The 21,150-nt window shown below is 55.7% G+C and overlaps 5 protein-coding genes across 5 annotated transcripts; 3 read left to right on the forward strand and 2 right to left on the reverse strand.

Moving 5' to 3' along the window:
* Positions 1-1,517: 1,517 nt before the first annotated feature.
* On the forward strand, positions 1,518-3,281 carry SPSK_01615 (uncharacterized protein; the record flags this gene model as incomplete). The annotated part of the gene is made up of 1 exon (XM_016728524.1): positions 1,518-3,281. The coding sequence occupies one exon, from the start codon at positions 1,518-1,520 to the stop codon at positions 3,279-3,281; it is 1,764 nt and encodes a 587-aa protein (XP_016590250.1).
* Positions 3,282-5,407: 2,126 nt separating this feature from the next.
* Positions 5,408-7,708, reverse strand: SPSK_01505 (c2h2 transcription factor; the record flags this gene model as incomplete). The annotated part of the gene is made up of 1 exon (XM_016728416.1): positions 5,408-7,708. The coding sequence occupies one exon, from the start codon at positions 7,706-7,708 to the stop codon at positions 5,408-5,410; it is 2,301 nt and encodes a 766-aa protein (XP_016590251.1).
* A 6,813-nt stretch (positions 7,709-14,521) lies between these two features.
* SPSK_01552 (uncharacterized protein) lies at positions 14,522-16,480 on the forward strand (the record flags this gene model as incomplete). Its single annotated transcript, XM_016728461.1, has 2 exons — positions 14,522-15,097; positions 15,167-16,480. The coding sequence occupies 2 exons, from the start codon at positions 14,522-14,524 to the stop codon at positions 16,478-16,480; spliced, it is 1,890 nt and encodes a 629-aa protein (XP_016590252.1).
* Positions 16,481-18,875: 2,395 nt separating this feature from the next.
* On the forward strand, positions 18,876-19,892 carry SPSK_01850 (uncharacterized protein; the record flags this gene model as incomplete). The annotated part of the gene is made up of 1 exon (XM_016728749.1): positions 18,876-19,892. One exon carries the CDS (start codon positions 18,876-18,878, stop codon positions 19,890-19,892), a length of 1,017 nt encoding a protein of 338 aa, XP_016590253.1.
* Positions 19,893-20,396: 504 nt separating this feature from the next.
* SPSK_01937 (uncharacterized protein) lies at positions 20,397-21,149 on the reverse strand (the record flags this gene model as incomplete). The annotated part of the gene is made up of 1 exon (XM_016728835.1): positions 20,397-21,149. One exon carries the CDS (start codon positions 21,147-21,149, stop codon positions 20,397-20,399), a length of 753 nt encoding a protein of 250 aa, XP_016590254.1.
* Between the last annotated feature and the right edge of the window lies 1 nt (position 21,150).

Consider the following 21,150-nt stretch of genomic DNA (forward strand, 5'->3'; position numbering starts at 1 on the left):
TGGGAGGTAGGAAGTAAGATAAGGCTGTCGCCCAGGGTCAATGCAATTGGAGACAGCAACATTCGGCGAGCTAGGCTCAGGCACAAACCACACGTGCGGTTTACGGACCCCACAAAATGGATGCAGGCGGCAGCCAATGGTGGAGCCTGGATTTCTGCGGGGCTGCAGTTTGCCGATGACGCGGAGGAAGCGACACCAGAGTTGCTTAGTCGCACATATGTGGCTGGAGTATGTGGCTTGCAAGCTGCGATACGGCCGATAAAAAGAAAGAAAACTGAGGCGGCTGGCGATACTGTGGAGCCGCGAGAAAACTGGAGTCGATTTGTGCGGCATTTGCAATGTCAAGGTGACAGCAACGGCACTGACGAGGCATTGGCTGTGATGGGTCTCATTTCGGTCACCTTCACAAGAAAACACGCCATGGTTCTACAGTTTGAAAGCGACAGACAACGACAGCGTATTTCGTATGAATGATGGACATTGTGCAAGACAGTGGAGGAACACACAGACTCGCGATTCGCTCTTTCTGTCTTGGCCTCTTGGCCTCTTTCCGCATCTATCGTTTGTCGTCTCTGTGACGTTATGCTGTTGTGTCGCTCCTTCCCTCTTTCACTCTCCTGCCACTCGTATTTCGCGTTCCGGTCACTCCGCGGGTTTCCTACGCAGGTACCTGTAAATCTCGGCACGAGACGAAGGCCAAGAGAGAGACTACCAAGCACTGCAAATGACCAGGCCATTGGCATGTAGTGTTTTTTCTGGTGGCCTTACCTGGGTAAGGTGTCGTAGAGAGTCTTTTGCTGCGAAATTGGCTGGGGCCTTGGGAGCCTTTTGCTGACCCGGGCTATCCGCACGCTCCTGCCCAGGGCGCTGTTAATCGCTCACTTGCACCTGCCCTGCAATAAATCGCTCCAGCAAATCGCTCCTTCCCGCTATTCGCGCCCGGACGCTCGGCACCAGTAGGCTGCAAAATCTTTCTCCGCCACCGTCGCGACGCCCGCTCCAGCGCGCCTCCACGCCTAAGTAGGCTTTGCATGCACTGTGGCCTGCCGTTCTGTCTTTCATGCATTTTAGCGTCGACCGGGAAAGAGCGAAGGGCGAGCCAGGCCATAGCAAGCGGCCAGCAAGCGGCCCCAGTAAAAAATAACACAACGCGCGCCAGTGGCTGTCAGCCAGCGCCCGCGCCTTGCGGGTTTCTCTTCATTCTTTCTTGTCTCTGCCTCCCCTTCTTGTTTTTCTTTTCGTGGTTCGTTTGGATATCCTTTTTTGTTTCTTCATTTTCTGTTTCCGTTTCTGTTTTGCATCCAACTCAGCTGGGACGTGGTTTGGCGATTCCTCCCGTGTTTCGATTGAGGATACCAGACACCACCATTCGCATCAATTACGAATAGCTTCACTGCCGATTGGACGACTGTGTACTGCATACTGTATCCACGGCGTTGCCAAGGCATGGTCTAAACAGCGTCCTCGTCGGCATTTCCCGTACATCGCCTCGTCTCCGCCTACCGCCTACCGCCACCATGGGCAACGTCTTCGACGCCCGCGATATCCTCGCCTTCCCCGGCGGCAGCAACTCCTCCGACACCCTCGTTGCCGGCGTCCACTTCAACCTCACGGCCCTCGACTTCTGGAACTACACACTCTTCAGCAACGGCACGCTGTCCAACGGCTCGAGCTGCTTCCTGACGTTTGCGCCCTACACGCCGAAGCTCCTCTTCCCCAATGGCACCTTTATCAACTCGACATCGTGCTACTCGCCCATCAACCCCATTGGCACACGCGCCAAGATCGGCATCGGCTTTGCCGTCGGCTATGCGGTGGCCCTCTTCTTCGTCATGATGAACCTGCGCAAGCACGGCCGCCTGTTTCTGCCGTCCGAGAAGCGCTTCCGGCCCATCGGCCGCCGCTGGCAGTGGTACTGGGGCATCCTGATCTGCGTGGCCGCCTTCGTGTCCCTCTTCACAAACATCGACGTGGACCGCTACTACCTGCCAGAGCTGCCCATTGTCCTGACCTCCTTCTTCTGGTATCTGCTGCAGATGTGCACCATGGCCCTCGTCTGGGAGGCCGTGCGCCACTGGGGCTCGTGGATGGAGCGCCAGTTCATCGACCCCAACCCCTTTGCGCTCGGCGAGGACGGCCGCCGCTACAAGTTCGAGCTGCTCATCCCGCTGGTCTTCTACCTGTTCCTGTGGCTCAACTTCTTCCTCGTCGTCCCGCGCGCCTGGGGCAACATTGAGAAGCAGCGCAGCCCCGACCAGATCGTCGGCATTGCCGAGCCCAACGCCACCGACATCCGCTTCAAGATTGCCGCCTTCTTGCTGCTGGCCTCCTGGATCGTCACCGTCGTGTCCCTGCGCCACTCCATCAAGCACTACCTGCCGCGCAACCGCGGCATCTTCAACCGCGCCGTCGGCATCGTGTCGAGCGCGCCGCCGCGTCTGATGATCCTGCTCGTCCTGTCGCTCGCCATGATTGCCTACCAGGCTCTCTGTGCCTGGGAGTTCCAGTGGTCCGTCCTCAAGGTCGACGGCGACCACCTCCCCATCTACCTGGGCGGCTACACCCCGCCCCTGCTCATCCTCTTCATCCAGAACCTGTACGGGTTCGTCGCCCCCAACGAGGACCGCGAACTCATCCGCCAGCGCCGGCTGCGCGGCGCCGAGCAAGACCGCGAGCTCGGCATCGTGCACAAGCCCGCCTGGTGGCGCCGCGTCAACGGCGACTACATCCCCGACGGCGAGAGCATGCGCGACCGCATCGCCCGCAACGTCCGCGAAGTCGGCGGCGGCCGCGCCACCACCCGCGGCATCGACCAGGCCATGGCCAACCGCGACCACGACATGGAAGCCGCCCAGCGCGCCGCCGCCGCTAATGGCGAGTCGGTCGAGATGGGCCCCATCTCGCGCCAGAGCACGGCCGCCTCGTCCTTGTATGGCGGCAGCAGCAGCCGTCCTGGACCCGGCGCCGGGTCCTCGCGGCCGCCGCAGTTCGAGACGTACGCCGGCAAGTCGGACCGCCGCCGCACCGAGCGCACCATGGCCGTTGTGGCCAGCATGCTCTTCCCCGGCGAGGGCCGTCCGACGCCCGACGAGCGCCGCTCCGAGCTGATGCAGGAGGGCCCACCGCCATATGCCGATGCCGCCGCCGAGAGCGCGCGTGGCCGGACGCGGCAGCAGTCAGCGGCCAGCGCACCAGGCGCGTCCACGCGCAGCACCTCGGCGGGCACGCTGGTATCGCTGTCGGGACAGCCGCAGCAGGTGCGGAGCATGCTTGACATTTGAACGAGTTGAAGAGCGTGACGACGGCCGAGCGAGACCAAAGATTGAGCGGCCACCACATTAATATATCCCAATCCTACACAACTTCCTACGCAACACGCATACCGGTTCGGCACCCGCTACACAAGACCACACACGTAACACAGTCGACAAGTACAGACGAACTGCGGTACGAGCGCAACGCCGCACCCGACTACACTACGCTTCTCTTGCACAACCCTCGTTGACCTAACAGGCTGCCTCCTTTTCCGCAAGAGAATTTTAGTTGGAAATTACCTAAAAAACATCCACAGAACCACCAACACATACAATACGGCCGCGCACGTGTACACGCATTTCGAATGGCGTCAAAAGGGACAAAGGCGGGATTTACACACTTACAAACGAGATTGAGGACGCAATGATGATGGGGACGCGGATCTGTTACGCAATGCTTTGCTTGGCTATTATCTGATCAGTATATATGTTCTTCATTTTGGAAAGTAATGCCTTTTGGAAACGATGTCTTCAATATGAACCTATGAATAGAAATCTACTGTTTTTGCCCACACCTGCCCTTTTGGTGCAAGTTGAGTGTTGTGCTTACGCCCATCGACAAGCTTGTCACATTAATCCTTCTGTTCTGAAGTGGTCCCAACCCGTGTACACAGTACCACACTGTAGAAGAGCAAGGTGAATGCACAGTACCACCACGCGTATTATTTCGCAATGTGTACGGAGTAGACATGTATACAAGTACTTCCATTTCTTCGTCCAACGGTGGCATGACTCATGATGACCTAGCTGGCAGTCACGGATGATCAAAATAACAAGCTAAATTAACAGTAACCAACAAGCAAACATTTGGGCTAATGAAGCACTGTGTACGCTCCTTCATCATCTGCATACATTTGCACCGGTTTCAAATGATTAATATTTAAGTTGTATTATATTCAGGTTCTTAGAAATTTATTTCATGTTTTATTTTCATTTTTTATTTCGTTTTTCAATTCATTTCAACATTTCCATATTATTTTCATTTCCATTGTTTCATCATGTTTTATTTTGTTTATATTTGACTTTTTGAATTTTGTGAAATTAAGAAAATCGAAAATATTTATCACATCACTCGATTCACCTATACCAAAAGCCTTCCTGCGGAATGGTCATAAAACATTCAAATTAGAAGATTGTTTCCTAAAACATAAACAATAAACTACCTATTGTAACCCAGCACAACGTACCCGCATGTCCGTCGTATGCATTATGCGATGCCTCATAACAAAAGTTACAAAGACAAAAGGTGAAAACATGAAACTGATCTGGATTGGAGAAACAAAAGAAAACCAATAACAAAATAGCGCCCGTTCCGGACCTGGTGTATTTCTAAGCGATTGCCGCCGTAGCGTGTGATACAAGTAAAAATGCAAAACTGCAAAGCATAACGAAAACAAAGGTGACATTGCCAGAAATGCAAAATGCATGAGCCGCACCGACGTTGAAATAGCAAATAAAAAATCTTTGGGGTATAAAAAAGACGGAAACCAACGGAAAGGACAAAACAAAAGCAAACGTGTAAAGGGACGCCCTTCGTAGGTATAAAAATCATAACCCAAAACAGAGTCCCCATGGGCAGAGACTGAGAACCCAACAAAACCAGGATCCAAAAGACAAATAAACGAAAAATCAGACAAGGTATCAAAACTCCCGTAGTGACCCGCAACCAGAAATGAATCCCCAAAAATCCCACGCAAAAAGACGTCGAAGGGCAAAAAAGGGTCATAGGCGGTCATAAAAAGGATGATGGAAGAAGAATCGCAGATAACTGTTGTGGCGTGTGCTGTGCATAAGGGGGTGAAGAGTGGAGACGATGTGTCGCAGAACGTAGACAGTTGGGAAGGAAAAACGCAAAGCGTACGTATAAAACGTGTTTGCAAAACAATTCAAAGTGGTGAATGTTGGAGAGAGAAGCTCTGTCGTGCAGAGCCTTTTCACTTGTGCACTCGCGGGCGCCGATAGATTTCGAGCAAAATGTGTTTGCCCGTTACGAGGTGCGTAAGCGCCGTCGCCATCGCATCAATCCCAGCCTTGTCCATGCTGGCGAGGACGGGGATCGAATGCCCGACGCCGTAGCCACAAGAGCAAACAGCCTAAAAGGCCCGCGTCGACGTCTGGGCTTCATTGGTAGCCACGGCGACAAGAGCGTCTAGACGGCGGTACGAGTCGCTTGCTGGGGCTCCCAACGGCACCGACTGCTGGGGCTGCGATGGCAGCGGCTGGCGGCCGGAGGTCTGGGTTAGGTGCGGCGGAGGCAGATGACGCTCCTGCTCCAGGCGATAAGCAGCCTCCTCGTCTTGAGCGTGCGGCGGGTGCTCCTGGACGGTCTGGGGCACACCACGCGCGGGAAAACCGGTAAAGCCGTTTGCTAAGTTGGGATGCACCATGCGCTCGACGCGGCCATTGACACCGCCGTTCGCCGCGGCACCACCAGGGCCCAAGTATAAGGCCTGTCGCTTCTGCTGGCGCGAGGTTGGGCCGTTAAACGCCGGCGCTGACATGGTGTGCTGGTGACCACGAGGGGTGTAGCCGAGGTCTCTGTTACCGCTAGGCGCGAAGGGGTCATCGCGAGGAACCTCGGCCTCAAAGCGGACAGACTGCTGGTACGGCGGACCGCGGCGCACAGGGTCCTCACTGGGGTATCCTCGCTGCTGCTGATGCTGTTGCTGTTGCTGCTGGTGGGCCCAGTCGCGAGCGCTGTCTTGCGGCGGTGTCCGGGAGGCGATATCAAGCCGGGTCAGGCCATGTTGCAGACCAGACTCCCAGTGGCCCGACGATGGACGGCCGGCGTGTGCGTGTTGGTCCGCGGGCGAACGAAGAATCGACGTCGGTGGGCCAGACGGGGCGTAGCGCTGCTCACCGTCAACCATCATGGGCGACGGACCTCTGCGGATGGGCGACGCAGGACGCGGCGTGGGCAAATTCAGGAACGAGTCGATTCCGGGCAGCCGGAAACCGCTCGCAGACTGCTGGCTCGCACTTGCCGCGTTCGGCACGGCCAACTGTGGTGGCTGCTCGACGCCACCAGGCTGGTGGTGGCCAGCGACGTTGCCCGCGGACACGGACGTGGTGGGACCAGGGCCCGCGCCAGGAATGCCGTTGCGGGCGCTGGCAGGGCCGCCAAAGTCCCGCGAGCTGGGGTGCCACGTGCGGCGGCGCTCGTCGGTGTTGGACGAAAACGACTCACGACGGGACCAAGCAGAGACAGTTGAGTGGTCGGGCGAGACAGGGCGGCCGTTGTGGTGCGCACGGTCGGGAGACGAGAAGACGGGGCCGCCGGTGCTGGAGACGCTCGTTGAGTACATGTGTCGAGCAGGAGAAGGGCCCGTCGGCGACTGGAAGTGGAGGCTCTCGCTAAGGCGGCGGGTGGGCGTCTCCGTCGAGGCATACATGCTGTGCGGGCGGCTGCTGTAAGGTGACGGGGAGACCATGCGATTGCTGGACCACTGTGGGCTGGCTGGGCCGTTGGAGAAGGTGGTCGATGTCGGCGTGGTCATCTCGGGGGGTGTGATGGGACGGTAGCCGTCTGCATTGTTGTGGTAGGCGCTAGCTCCGGCATTCAGGTCCACATGTACCCGGGCACGAGGGTCGCGGGGATCGTGCGTGGCGATGGGAGGCGGGCGCGGGCGCATGTCACGCATATCACGCATGTCATGCGGTTCGCGGTATTCTTCACGGGCCATAAACGAGCTGGGGCCGAGGGCAATGTTGGACGTGGAGAAGGACTTGGAGTGGCCACGCGCCGGACCGCTGATGCTGCCAGCGCGGGCGCGGACGCCGGGCGTGGTCATGCGCGTGCGTTCGGGGCGGATTTGGCGCTGGAAACGCGTGCCCGAGGCAGCCAGAGAGCCCATGGGAATGTCCTCGTGCATGTGCACAGTCTGGGCGTGTTGGCGGAGGTTGTCGAGGCGGGAGAAGCGGCGCAGGCAGTGGCACTCAAAGGGGCGCTCACCCGTGTGTTTGCGAATGTGTCGTGCGAGGTGCTCGCTGCGTGTGAAGCTGAGGTTGCACGGCGGAAACTCGGTGCAGTAGAAGCGCTGGGACTTCTTCTTGCGGCCGGACTTGCCGCTAGTGCTCTCGTCGACATTGCTATCTGCGTCGGACACGGCGGCGGCATCGGCGGCATCGGCGGCATCGTCGCTAATGGAGGTGCCGGCCTGCGATCGGCTCCGCTGGGAGTTGTTCCGCTGAATCTGAGACGACGAGTGGTCGCTGGCGGAGTCGCCGCTGCTGTTGGCCGTTGTGATGCTGCTGACGGGGGCGGAGCTACCAGCCTCGGGCGGGTTGGGAAGCGGCATTTGGTTGGCGAGGCTGCCGGTGCTGGTGTTGTTGCCGGTGTTGCTGGTGTTGCTGTTGTTGGGAGCGCCGCTCCCGTCGACCATGCGGGCGTCCATGGTGAGGGGGTGTGGCAAGAGTGAGGTGCCTGCGGTTGGATTGTGACGCAATGTCGTCGGTAGGTAGTATTGTAATATGATGATGCTCGACTAAGAAAAAGTTAGAAGCTGTGAACACAAAGGGAGCTGGTGAATGTCTTTGGATTTGTAAGGGACCCGTCTCAGACTAGGGGCAGGGAGGGTCGGGAGGATCGGAAGGGACAAAAGAGATCGAAAGGACGCAGAGGACGCAGGGTAATCAGAGGGGCAGAGTAGACAAAGGAGGAAGAGGGAAGGATAGCGAAGAAGGAGCAAGACGGAGGCTGGAGGGGACGGGTATTTGTGACGTTGAGGTTGATAGACGGCCGACAACAACGCGGACAGAAAGAGGCCAGTTGGACCAGGGACATACACTGTGGACGGTAGGACGGAGGTCTCTCAGGTCAGTTGAAACGGTGCCTTGAAACTCAAGCAGTGGTTCCTGGCAGGGCTGAGAGGCGGAGGAGGCGGAGGTTGGTGATGCGGCCTTTGGACGAAGGGCCGCGGGCGAAGAAGACCATTCGATATGATGTCCAGGCCGCGGGTCGAAGAAAGAGATACTCTGTAAGTAAAACAAGAGAGTTGTGGAGGATGACGACAAAAGGCGGGGCGGTGTGTTTGGGACAGATTGCGGAGGAAGCGAGGTGATCAACGGTGGAAGGCGGCCGGACAGCGGATGAAAAGGAAAAATATGAGAATGTTATAGAGGTAAAGAGGCACAGTTCAGAAACGGTGACAATTAAGAGCCGGGCGCTCGGGAGGCGGGGGAAAGAAACAAGAACAAAAAAAAGAGTCTGGCCAGCGATAAAAGGGACCAGCCAGGCGATTCAGGTTCCGTAAGACAACGAAAAAAATCCTTCTTTTGATTTGGCGAGTGGCAGGCGGTTGGTGAGGTGCGACACAGGGGCGAGAGTGGCTCCTGTTCCTGGGCAAGTTGCCGGGCAGCTGTTGATATTGAAGTTGATTGCGGAGAGAGATTTGGAGATAAAGCGGATTGCGGTTTGACTTTGGCTTGGATTGTCTGATGGCTGTTATTGGCGATGTCGGTGCTGGGCGATGTCTTGGTCGCGCTTGCCGTTCACGGACGAGCACAGTTGAGAGAGGAAGGCGCAAGGGAAGCAAGAGTGGGATAGACGGAAGGAGGAGAGGTGGGAGGAAAGAGGTTGGAAGAGAAAGAAAAGAGAAAGAGGAAGGAAGGAGACGAGGGAGGAAAGAGAGCGTTTGAGGAAACAGCAGAGTGGGAGAGAGAGGGAGAGAGAGCGACGTAAATGGGCGACCGCGTACGTCAAAGGTATCGATGGTGAAGGGAAAGGAACCAAGAAGCGACCGAAAAGGAAAAGAGAGAAGGGGAAGAGAAGGGGAAAAAACGTGGTGGTGATGCTGCGATCCGTCGATGACCCGGTACTGGGCAAGTATGTGACTGTGACGGAAGCGTTTTGCTCTGCGCTTTCCGTCATGCTGGGGCGCCGGCGGCCCCTTGTGCAGACGCTAACTGTTGGTCGTTGGTGGAAAGAAGGAGGGGGATGAGCAATGGGCGAGGGGGGGATTGTCTCAACAGTCAGGGCAGCAAGGCAAAGCAGGGGGAAGGCGCCACCGTGCAGTGCACGACGTAAGAGGCTCGGCGAGGCAGGAGTGAGGCAGGCGGCAGGAACGAGGGAGGCGAAAAAAAAATAAAAAAATAAAAGAACAGGACTTAAAGAAACAAGGGCTAAGGGAAAGGAACAGGACATGGCACGTAATACGATTTACAAGGGAACAGCGGCAGAGCCAACGCAGGAGGAGGGCAGGCGTTGGCGGTGGTGGTAATGGTGGTGGTTGGATGGTCTCAAAGGTGTGGTAGGCAGACCGCCCAGACTCCAAACAGGAGAGGCTCGAGAGGGGAAAATCTCACCAAAAGGGAACGTGAAGAGGGCATGAGACAGGACCTGACCTGAGTACCTGCGCTAGAAGGGGGGCCAGCAGTGCAGCGGGTGCAAGGGAGTGGAGCAGGCGACGACAGCGGGCAAGGGAAAAAGAGGGTCTGAGGGGTGGAATTACGACATTGGGGAGGGGTGTGTGTTGAGCGTGGCGTGAGGGACACAGCGACAGAGAGCAGCACAGCAGCGCCCTACAGTGGCATCGTACAGCAGCTGCACCACACTCAGCGCATACAGGGGCATTCCGTGCCTTGTGATGCTTCCTTTTGCGCAAACCAGAAGCTCTTTCAACTCAACCTGACCACCTCTGACGTTCACACCCACTTGTGTGTTTCTTTTGTTTCTTTGTTTCTCTGCTTTTTGACAGGCACCCGGCCCAGCTATCTTACTTGCTCCGGGACCGTAGCCCCGCTGGAGGACAGCCAACAGACGACGGAGCCTCGACCTGCGAGAGCCGCACAATGCATAATCCTCTGCCCGCTGCGTCGTATCGCTGTCACTATCGCATATTATGCTCTCCAAATGACACCAAATGTGCGGAGTAGTCGCACTGTCTGTTGCAGCCTGTACCATCTGTAATCTACATTGGAGGCTGGCTGGATGATGGTGGGATCGTGCTTGGTGAAGTGTGCAAGCCCAGTGGCGACTTGTCTTCTGTAAATGATTTGAAATCGCCTGCTAACATCTCGATTTGCCCACCTCCACTGATGCTCAGATGCTCTTCCCGCGCCCTGCCCTTGCTAAACCACTGGCCGACCGCTAAGGCAGCCTTGGCGTTCGATCGAGTAACGACCACCCCCCTTGTGCCTTTGTGCAGATGTTGCCTGTGGCCTGTTCTTGTTCATGCCTGTTTCTCTGCCTCAACTTATCGATTACCTCGCCTGACCAATCCTGGCCAATCCTGGCTATGTCCGTTGCTGCCGTCCGTTGCTGCCGTGCCCTTTCTTTTCTTTTTTTTTCTTTCTTTCTCGCATTTTGCCCTGGCACGGCACAGATGTCTCAAATCGACAAACTTTATTTGTCGGAGGGGACAGCTTCAAAAAGGGCCAGCTACTCCATAGCCCCTGTCCTAGGTTGTCTTTGTCCTTTGTCTCATGTCCCCTGGTGGCCTTTTTTGCCTTGTGCTTTTGTTCTGCGACGTAGGCGACGGCGTCTCTTTTGTCTGGGAAAACAAAGGTGCAAAACGAAACAAAGGGGACAAGCCTCAAAGAGCCAGTTAAGCAAGTCCAAACGTCACCGACCGTCACCAACAAAGAAGCCCATGTCATCGCATCTTCAAAGAAACGACAGCTGGTGCCCCGACAAAGGCGATGGCCTTTCTAGAGCTTTACAAGAAGCTCCTCACACGAGCAACTATCGATGCGGCCTTGTAGCACCAGTGGAACGTTGGTAGACCGGCTGGTTGGATCCATTTCGAGGCGTCATCGACAGTGTATTGCTGTTTTGCACGTCGCACGTCGTATGCTGGCAACACTACTGCACAAAACTGGTGTACTGATCGGAGAGAGTACAGAGAGCACACAGCACAGAGCACAGATAGAGACCCGAAGGAAACCGAGGAGATAACTAACCCGAGATACAATCAACGTGATGATACACAAGCGTAGGTGTAAAGTGCAGGTGCAAGGAGTAAGTCCGACATTGTCCGTCCTAGACAAAGAAGGCTGGAGACACGCCATGTGTGAATGCACTCGTATGCGGCCTGCGTCTGACGGGCAAATATGCTGTGCACACATCCTACGACTGCCTTGTTTTGAGCAGTCTTGGGAGCTCGCGATGCGCAAAAGAGCCCTGACCAGTGGAGGGGCAAAATTCTGTATGCCGTATGTCGTAAGTCGTACGTCGACAGGGATCGTTGTCTAGGATGCGCACGGCCCTGATCGCTTCTGTCACCCAGCACTCAAAATAAATCGAGGGGGCAGGGACGGCTCGTATTTCTTGCAGAAGAACCCAGACATTCCAAAATCGAAAAAGAAAGACACATGTCCGCCATGATCAACATGCTGTCGAAGTTCGTTTTTTTTTTTTTTTTTTTTTTTTGTTTTGTTGGCGGGTGTAAATCATAAGCTTACGACGTTTGCTACTGTGGGGACAGTCTTTTTGAAAGTCGGGAGGCTGGAAAAGACTGGTCCTAGTGGCAGATGGCGGCCACAGTGGGGGGTGCTTTTGGTACAAATGCACTAAACTCGTAGCGGCCAAGACAAAAGGACCAGAACGACGGGCACGCCACTGTCGTCGCTGTGTGCCCCTCGCAACACAGCGATGTGGCGCTACTGCAGGAGGAGGGGCCTAGAAGCCCACAACCAGCCAGGGGGAACGGAGCCAGCAAGGCACACCGCAGCGGCAGAGGGTGTGCGTTTACAAATGCGTTTACAACAAACATAGCGGCATGGGCTGGAGGCGGCGGTACGACATACACCAAAAGGACAGGCACACGGATTTTGCAGGTTGGGATGCACAGGCACACAGCACAAGCACAGGGCACGGGATCCAAAATACAGGCACAGCACACCGCCTTTGTAAAAAAGGTGACGGTTTGGTCGGGCACAAAGGTACGCCGAGGGAGCTGAGCGACCATCTGCCTCCTATGGTCCTATAACTCTGCGCCTCTGTGCCCTGTGCCTTGACTCCAGAGTGCGACATATTTCCTTCCGCAACACCTTCTGCTTTTGTTTGTTCTGGAGTGTACCTTTTTGCCCCCGGTGAGCCTTATATATATCGCATTCTCCATTTCGTAGCCCGAGCATCCCGCTGGCGCCGTTGTCCACCGTCTCCGCGGCCTCCGCCGGTAATCCACTTGCAGTGCTTTTGCTCTAATACGTTGTAACTCCTCCACTTTAAGCCCACTTGCAGCTCCCATATGCGCAAGGCGAAGCCTATGTTGCGAGAGGAATCGACCGCCCGAAGCGCAGGATTCACGTTAAACAAAACAGAACCTGTCGCCGCTCAGGCGGAAAGTCAGACCTGAGCAGACTCACAATAAAACAATAAAAAGACCCCTTGCGCATCCCGTGCAACCCCTTGCATAAGGACAAGGCTCGCATCGCGATTGCTGGCGTGCGTTCGACCGATATGTGCGACGAGACGCCGTGCTCATCTTTCTGCTCTGGTCCATCTGTCTACCTGACTCGACTTTGTTGTGGAAGACGGAGCATCTTACGGTGGCTCGAGTGGCTCGAGTGGCTCGAAGGGCCCGTTGTCAGCAAAACATGAGATGAAGCGACACTACAAAATGCACTAGGCAGTCGGCGATCACCAGACCTGCAAAACATATTAGTTGTCCCCTCCTTTCCCCGCCTCGCCGGCCTCTAGCATCGCGATTTGGACTTTGGTGTCTTTGGTGTCCTTGGTGTCTTTGGAGGTCTGACGTCGATCAGGAACATGCAAAGAGAAAGCTCGCAGAGGGACTGGTAGAACAAAAGGCACCCAGGCTGTGTAGCCCACTCCCCGGAGGGCTGTAGGGGGTACATTCCTGTGCCTGGCCGTTCTTGGCCATCGCCGTATAGTTTACAGCACAAGTTAGACTTGCAACTTAGGCGACAGCAGCGAACTCCGTCATGCCCACCGCACAACAATGACCAACAGAAAACGCCCTTTGTCAGGCACCCAAGGTGGCAAAGATGGCTTTGACACCGACGACACCATACACCGTCCGTAAGGCCACTGGCAGATTTCTCACGTCCCGCAACTCCCCTCAACCAGGCGACGACCAGGCGAGGGGAAGTGAGGGCGGAAGGGAGAGAAAGGTCGCAGGCCGCAGTTGAGGAACATGCCACACGGCGTAATTTGGGTGCCTGGCCTGGCCCTGTGCTGGCGGACTTCAGTGAGTCGTCCACTGAAACGAGCAGAACCATCCACTGAAGAGGAGAGCCAACCCCCCCCCCCCCCGGCCGTTTGTACCTCACTATGGCCGCGAAGGAGCTGCCAGTCACAGTACCTCGCACTACCAAACCGGCACTTTGCACTGCGCATTACATGCACATCCTCTTAGCGCATGCTATTTCAACGGCCTTTGTGTCCATTTGTGATCATGTGCTCTGTAGCGCAGAAAGTCGTGAGTGTGCCTTTTTGCGACTTCTTAGTCGTCCACCCATCGTCGAACTTGGGATGAATAAAGCCCAGTCTTAGGCGCAATCGAAGGTTGCACGCCTCAAAGCTTCCCCAGGCGAGCGCGTCGCCACCCAATAAGTGACCAAACCTATTGTCGTTCTCCCAATGCCCGCCGGTTTGCTGAGTCTGTTCATTCGTTGTGGAGGCCATCAAGAACTGTGACTGTGGGGAAGCGAGCGCCGAGGGTCTCTGCCGGTCTCTATGCGGAATGCTGCCGTACCGGCAGCGGCGATGCTAGCCGGACAAGAACGACGACGTCTGGCTCCGAGACTAAATGTGCTAGTCAATATTCATCATTTTCTCTCTTGTGTTCGTGTGCAAGCACGCCTTCTTTGGGATTTACCCGTTGCCCCCACGACTCTATACAGGAGGTGGTGCCGAGTGCACCTGCCGCTTGTAGATAACATATGCTCTTTCCTGTTTACATTCTTCATGCAGCCCACGTCGGGCAAATAAATTGCTGCGGGGGGTGCTTTATCCGGATGCAGAAGGAAGTATCCTCGAGATGACCAAGGAGGAGAGCGGAGTGTCAACAAACGGCAGGAACGGGGGGAAGTAAATTGCAAGAGGAAGGGCAACGTGAGGAAGGGCAACGTTGTAGTAAAAGAAAAGCAATGCCCGAGGAAGGATCTCAATGTGCAAGCTCTGTGTACTTTCCCGATTGGGCGAGCATCTTGGGTGTTTTGGTGATCCTGTGTTGACGACGTTCTGTTTTGATATCCCCTTCGCCTCTCACCCTTATGCCGACCGCCCTCCGTCACAGGCCACAATGCATTTCGTTTCACGATGGCCTTCTTTTGGATTCATTTTTTTGTTCCTGATCATCCACACAGCGGACGCCCTCTTTCCTCAACGACCGCTGCCGCCGGTGCCGGACCGCAAGTTCGTGGGCAATAAGCCGGTCCACGTCTGCAACGGCTCCGAGCCCAACACCGGCGTTGCCTACTTCGACCAGCTGCTCGACCACTCCTCCACCAAAGCGTCCAGCTGCAAGCCCCAGCGCACGTTCAAGCAGCGCTACTTTTGGTCCAATGCCACCTGGGGCGGGCCCGGCTACCCCGTCATTGTCACGACGCCGGGCGAGACCGCGCTCGATCCATACTGCAGCTTCCTCTTCCCACCTGCCCTCGTGGCCCAGATTGCCGCGCGTGTCCACGCTGCCGTCCTCGTCGTCGAGCACCGCTACTATGGCGAGTCGTCGCCGTTTCCGCGGTTGACGACACAGACGCTACAGCAACTGACGCTGCACAATGCCATCCATGACATGACGTACTTTGCGCGCAACGTGCAGCTGCCGTTTGATTCCACAGCCGGCACCAGCAAGCGAAGCAACGCACCGAATGCGGTGAGCTTTTTTTGGGCGTGTTTCTTCTTTGGATCCGTCGATCGTCTTGCTAACTGCTTGTACTGACAGCCCTGGATCTTGTCTGGTGGCTCGTATGGTGGCGCACTCGCCGCATGGACGGCCTCTCTGGCTCCCGACACCTTCTGGGCCTACCACGCATCCAGCGCCCCCGTCCAGGCCGTCTACAACTTTTGGCAGTACTTTGAGCCCATCCGTACCGGTATGCCCGCCAACTGCAGCCGCGACCTCGCCGACATCACGGCATACGTCGACTACGCAACGACGACACTGCCACCGGCTGCCTTGGCCGCCTTCAAGGACGAATGGGGTCTCGCGGAGCTGAGCGACCCGATTGACTTTGCCAGCGCCTTGGTGATAGCCACGCAGACATGGCAGGACAATAGTCTCAATACAAACTACACGCAGTTCTACCAAATGTGCGACGCCATTGAAGGATACGGGACTGGGATCCTAAATGCATCCTCCTCCGGCAAGAGCAGCCGCGTCACACGAGCCGTCCGGGCCAACACGGACATTGCCACGAAGGTCTCCAACGTCGCCAAGTTCTTCAAGAATAAGGTTCTCCCTGGATGTGCGTTGAGACAGGCCCACCCCTACTTCACAATGATGTCCGCAACTAACTACTGTTCATGTACAGTCTGCTACGACATGTTTGGATACGACGAGTACGCCCCGCACAACAACACCAAAGCGCCAGTGACCGCCTGTTTGAACAGCATGAATACCAGTAGTATCCTTTTCACCGACAGGGCCGTCAACAACTCGTATGCCGTACAGTGGACCTGGATGCTCTGCAACGAACCCTTTGACTACTACCAGACCGGCTCGACGCCACCGGGGGTTCCCGCCATTGCCTCGCGGCTCTTGACACCCGAATACTTCCAGCAACAGTGTGCTGTTTTGTTCGGGCCGAACAGCGCCGAGTTCCTGCCGACCCTGGCTGCTGGTGGAGGGCAACATCCGGCGAGCGTTGGCGCCATCGCAGCCCAGGACAACACATACGGCTCCGCTACCGGCAAGACCGTAGACCTGCTGAACGCTGTCACAGGCGGGTGGGACTTTAATGCCAAGCGTGTCCTCTGGGTCAACGGCGAGTTCGATCCGTGGCGTCCCGCCTCCGTATCGAGCACCTTCCGGCCTGGGGGTCCCCTCCAGTCGACGCCCGACTCGCCCGTCATTCTCATCAAAGGCGGCCGGCACTGCGAGGACATGAATACTAGGAGTAATGGAACCTACATGGCCACGGTCCGTGCCCAGGAGGTCGCCCATTTGGCGAGGTGGGTGGACGACTTTTACGATGCAACGACCCAGCCAGGCCAGAACCGGACGGTGCCCAGGCTCCTGACAAAGAAAAGCCAGTAGGTGGCCCAAGGCCGGCGTCCAACACACTCTCGTGCAACAACTACCTAGGAAAACAATAGATAATACATAGAATAAAAAAGTATTCGTATCGACGAACAATGCATGGCTTTTCAAACCGGCAAAAGGCGTCGTGTTTGCCGAAAGCACCCCCCTTTGGGAAATATCATCGGCCCTTTCGAACCTCTCCTCGCCTGTCAGTGGGAAAATGGCGGGGTAGTACGTTTGCAATTAACAAAATTCCAAATGTTTTCTTTTCAGACCCCTGGCTGTACCTGCCGGGAGTCATATGGTAGAAGAAGTATGTTTGCACGGCACCTCCACGGCGAGTCACACAAAACAACGGAGAATTGTGTTTCTCATGTGTAAGCTGAAACACGTTTTTAAATGTCGAGAAGATGAACCACCATGCGACCACGCAAGAGTGTCCAACACATCTGTCCGAGGGAGTCTTCAGCGGCTACAGCAGGCAACGGCAGCTGCTTCTCACCCTTGTCGACAATGGGCGGAAGCCATCCTATATTTCATCGTCTGGTGTACGCCGAGATTGGACGGATGGGTGGATCGATGTTGGCTGCGCTGAGCACCTTTGCCGTCATGGCATGGCGTGGACTTGTAACTTACGGTTGCATTGACCCAATGTCGAGGGGGCCTTAACGGCTATATGGAGAAAGAAAGACTAGATGAACGTGCTACTTAGAACGACATGCCCAATCTTGATCTTGGGTGCCATTGAGATGGGTGGACTGCAATGCAGGGACAGGGCAGACATGGTACATGCGGGGACGACGATTGAAATTTGAAAATGCAGACGGCCATGAAACAAGGGTCTCTCGTCTGCCTGGTTAAGTAATGGGCCGACGGGGCCAGACCATTTTGTACTTTTCCGTGTTTTCTCCACGTCGAGGTGACGACAGCAAGATGTACAGGATGATGCAGTTCCAAGCTTTTGGAACTTTGGGTCGGATGCGGACCTGGGGTTGAGCAGCAATGGGGAAGTCGCTTGATGGCGAAGAGCATTCGTCTGAATAAGACTTTGTTTCATCAAGACATTAAAGCGAAACAAGTTTTTTTTTTTTTAAAAAAAAAAACAACAAAATCATTTTGTCTATTGCTGTCAGCTGTACAAAATTATTTAAGTGGACAAGTAGACTTATTTATTTGTAGTGTTTATCATTTATCATTGTTTTTGTCTAAAAGTATACTTTGTACTCACATTGCTCGTATATCTTAACGCCATGACTTTTTTTTACTCAATCGACGTTGTGTCGCTACACTGCGCGACATGTAATTACGGGGCTCCTGAAGCGAGAGCGGATTTTGATAAATACGAGCAGCCAAGCGGACGAAGAATATGGTACGTAGCCAGAGAAGAAGGATAAAAGAACGATTTTGTTTTCCACAGCCAAATTTTGAGACACTGGCTGTTCCAAGGGCCCAACGCCAGCGAGTTTAACCTTTTTTTGCCCAATTTTGTTGTATGAGTGGACGAACTGTTGCCGTCCGTAAACCTGCGATGCTTCGGAGAGCCGTAAGTTGAAAGCGGTCAGGGAAGAAAAATAAAAGAAAAGAATAGATGACTTATCTTCAAACATCAACTTGTCGTTAAGAGCCGCTATAATACTGTATTTTGTTCACCTGCGTTGCCGGCATCGTTCGTTGGTTTAGCTACAGTGTTGCATCAAATGCCAATATGAATTGCATCAACAGCTCTTCGGCCTCTTGACGCCTGCAACCAAAGCAAATGCGGACAACACCGAGCGCTCGGCTAAATGGTTGACGCACACACGAGAATAAGTCAGTCCTGACATATGTGTGTGCACAAAATGGGTGCACCAGAATGAGCCGTGACTTTGTCTAGCCGGGCGTTTGATCGCTTTTGATCGTCTGCACCCGGGCGGCCGGGCCACTCAGGACACACAATGTGCTCTGGGCACCGGCGTTGTGCTGGCAAAATGCGTGATGATGCACGCACTCCGGCCATAAAATAGAGAAGAGATAAAAACACAGAACAAACAAGCCAGAATAATGGGAAATGACAAGAGACCATTTGAGCCATGAGACAATGCATGGAAAAGATGGCCGATCAAGCTGTTTCTCCGGGATCATTTGGCCCGGGCGACTGACTTCCACGACATACATCTACCCTTGACAACCCGAATCCATGTTCGTCTGGTGATTTTCGTATTTTGTCTTTTCTTCCTTGATGTTTTCCACCCTATTCGCCTTGGATCCATCTATTCGAGCCCATATCGACTGTCACGCCAATTTCAACGCCACGATCATCTCGTCCACAAACATCTCAACGCCATGACTGCATCTCATACATGAGATAGTGTTGTTGTCGAGTCGATTACGGTCCGTTCGGCCACCGTCCACCACCACCACTGCCCTCGCCATGGCTTTCATCGAAACGAACGCGCCGCGCATCGTCGTGTCGCTGTCCGTCATGACCGGCGTCGCCTTAGTCTTTATGGTGCTGCGCTTCTTCTGCAAGGTGCGGTTCCACAAGACGTTTGGCGTCGACGACCACATGCTGGCGGCCGCCTGGGCCTGCCTCGTCGCCTACGCCGCCCTCACCATCACGTCGACGAACTACGGTGTTGGCCTGCACATCGCGGTCATCTCGAGCGGGGACCTGGTGACGGGCTTGCGGCTCTTGTACGTCGGCCGCTTCCTCGCCATCATCGCCCTGGCCATCAGCAAGACGTCCTTTGCCGTCACGCTCCTGAACCTCGCCAGCACGGCATGGCAGCGCTATGTGCTGTGGTTCGTCATTGTGTCGCTCAACGTCGTCATGTGGTTCGCGGGGCTGTCGCTCTTCATCCAGTGCAGCCCCATCCAGAAGGCGTGGGACCTCCATGCCGCCGGCACCTGCTGGAAGCCCATGGTCCAGGTCAACATTGGCATGGCGGCCGGCGCCTACTCGGCGCTGATGGACTTTATGCTGGCGCTCTTCCCCTCGTTTTTGATCGGGAAGCTGCAGATGAAGAAGACAGAGAAGTACGCCGTCATCCTGGCCATGAGCCTCGGCGTGTTTGCCGGCATCACCGCCATCATCAAGACGTACTTTATCATGGGCAGCCAGCGGTCCAAGGACTTTACCTTTACGACGGCCGACCTGCTGATCTGGTCGGGCGCCGAGACAGCCGTGACCATCATTGCGGCCGCCATTCCCTTCTTGCGGCTGCTCCTGAAAGAGGCGGCCACCAAGCACAAGACGTCAAGCCCGCCCGAGACCTATGACCTCGACGCCCTGTCCAGGTCCGGCGTCGTCGGTGGAGCCACGACCCTGACGCAGACGCAAAGGGAACCACAAGACCGCGACGACGCGAGCGAGAAGAGCATCTTGGGCGAGACGAAGCGTGGTCAGCTGCACATTGAGGGCGGCCAAGCCAAGTCTGACTATGCATGAGTGGAGGGGGTGCTGAAGACATGCAAATGTAAAAGTGCAATGCTGTATATATTCTGTGGTTGTGGTCAGGTCTCATGAGCGGCGTTCTGGATTTCATGTTGTCTTTCTTTGTCTTTCGTTGTTTGAACCCCGTACATTTGGGTTAGTACGATATCGGAGAGTAATGAACTGTATTGAGGATGGCCCTGGGTGAAGCCGCATGCAATGCCGAGACTGAACATGCAATATAAATAAACAATCGCAATCTAAGGACAAATCCAAAGCCGTGGCGGGGAAAACAACAAGATACCATCAAGGGTTCATTCTACCGACACGACGTATGCAATAGACTACGATATTATCCATTGTGCTTGGACATGTCGCATGGGGCTGGCTTGGTGGAGAACAAATATTGCCGACAGCGCCTGCCAGACGGCCAAGTAAACATCAGTCAAATGGATCTCAAAATCGTATCGAATACATCACAAAAAGACGAACCATTTTCCATCGTCGGCTATGCATCTTCTACCGACTTCCGTTGGCCTCCTTGGCCTCTTGCCAGCCGTCCTTGCGGCCTGCTCTCGTGACGCTCTGTTGGCTTCGGCCGAGACGTACATCGCCGCCCAGCGCAGTGGCAAGACCGACGGCCTCAAACTGGCGAGCAATTTTACGTACCGAGAGAACAACAAGGTGGCCGACCTGGCCAAGGGCGTCTTGGGCAGCACGGCGCTGGCGCTGGACGCCAACCGCTCGACGGCGGACACGGTCGCCTGCGCCAGCTACACCATGCTGATTGCGGCCGGCGGCACCAAACCGTATGTCCTGGCCACGCAGCTGCGGCACGACAGCGGCGACCCGTCCGTCATCACGATGATTGACACGATTGCTGCCACGACGGGCGCGCTCTTTTTCAATGCAACAAAGACGCTGGGGTACATCCAGGCCGAGTCCTGGGCGCCCCTCGCCACGGCCGCCCAGCCGTCCCGCGCCGTGCTGAAGCAGATTGGCGACGCCTACCTCGACATGTGGACCGACAAGAACGCCGCCGACTCGATCCCCTGGGGCACCAACTGCGAGCGCGTCGAGGGCTCGCAGCTGACCCGGCCCTGTGGCGCGTCGCTGCCGCGCGGCGGGAGCGCCCAGCCCAACGCGATGCGGCGGTACGTGATTGACGAGACGGTCGGGTCCGTGGACGTGCTGTGTGCGTTCAACTCGCTGGGCAACATGCCGGACAGCCACGAGATCCGGGTGGAGGACGGCAAGGTCAAGTATGTACATA

Source organism: Sporothrix schenckii, assembly GCF_000961545.1.
Source record: "Sporothrix schenckii 1099-18 chromosome Unknown Cont42, whole genome shotgun sequence".
In the NCBI taxonomy this organism is placed as follows: Eukaryota; Fungi; Ascomycota; class Sordariomycetes; order Ophiostomatales; family Ophiostomataceae; genus Sporothrix; species Sporothrix schenckii.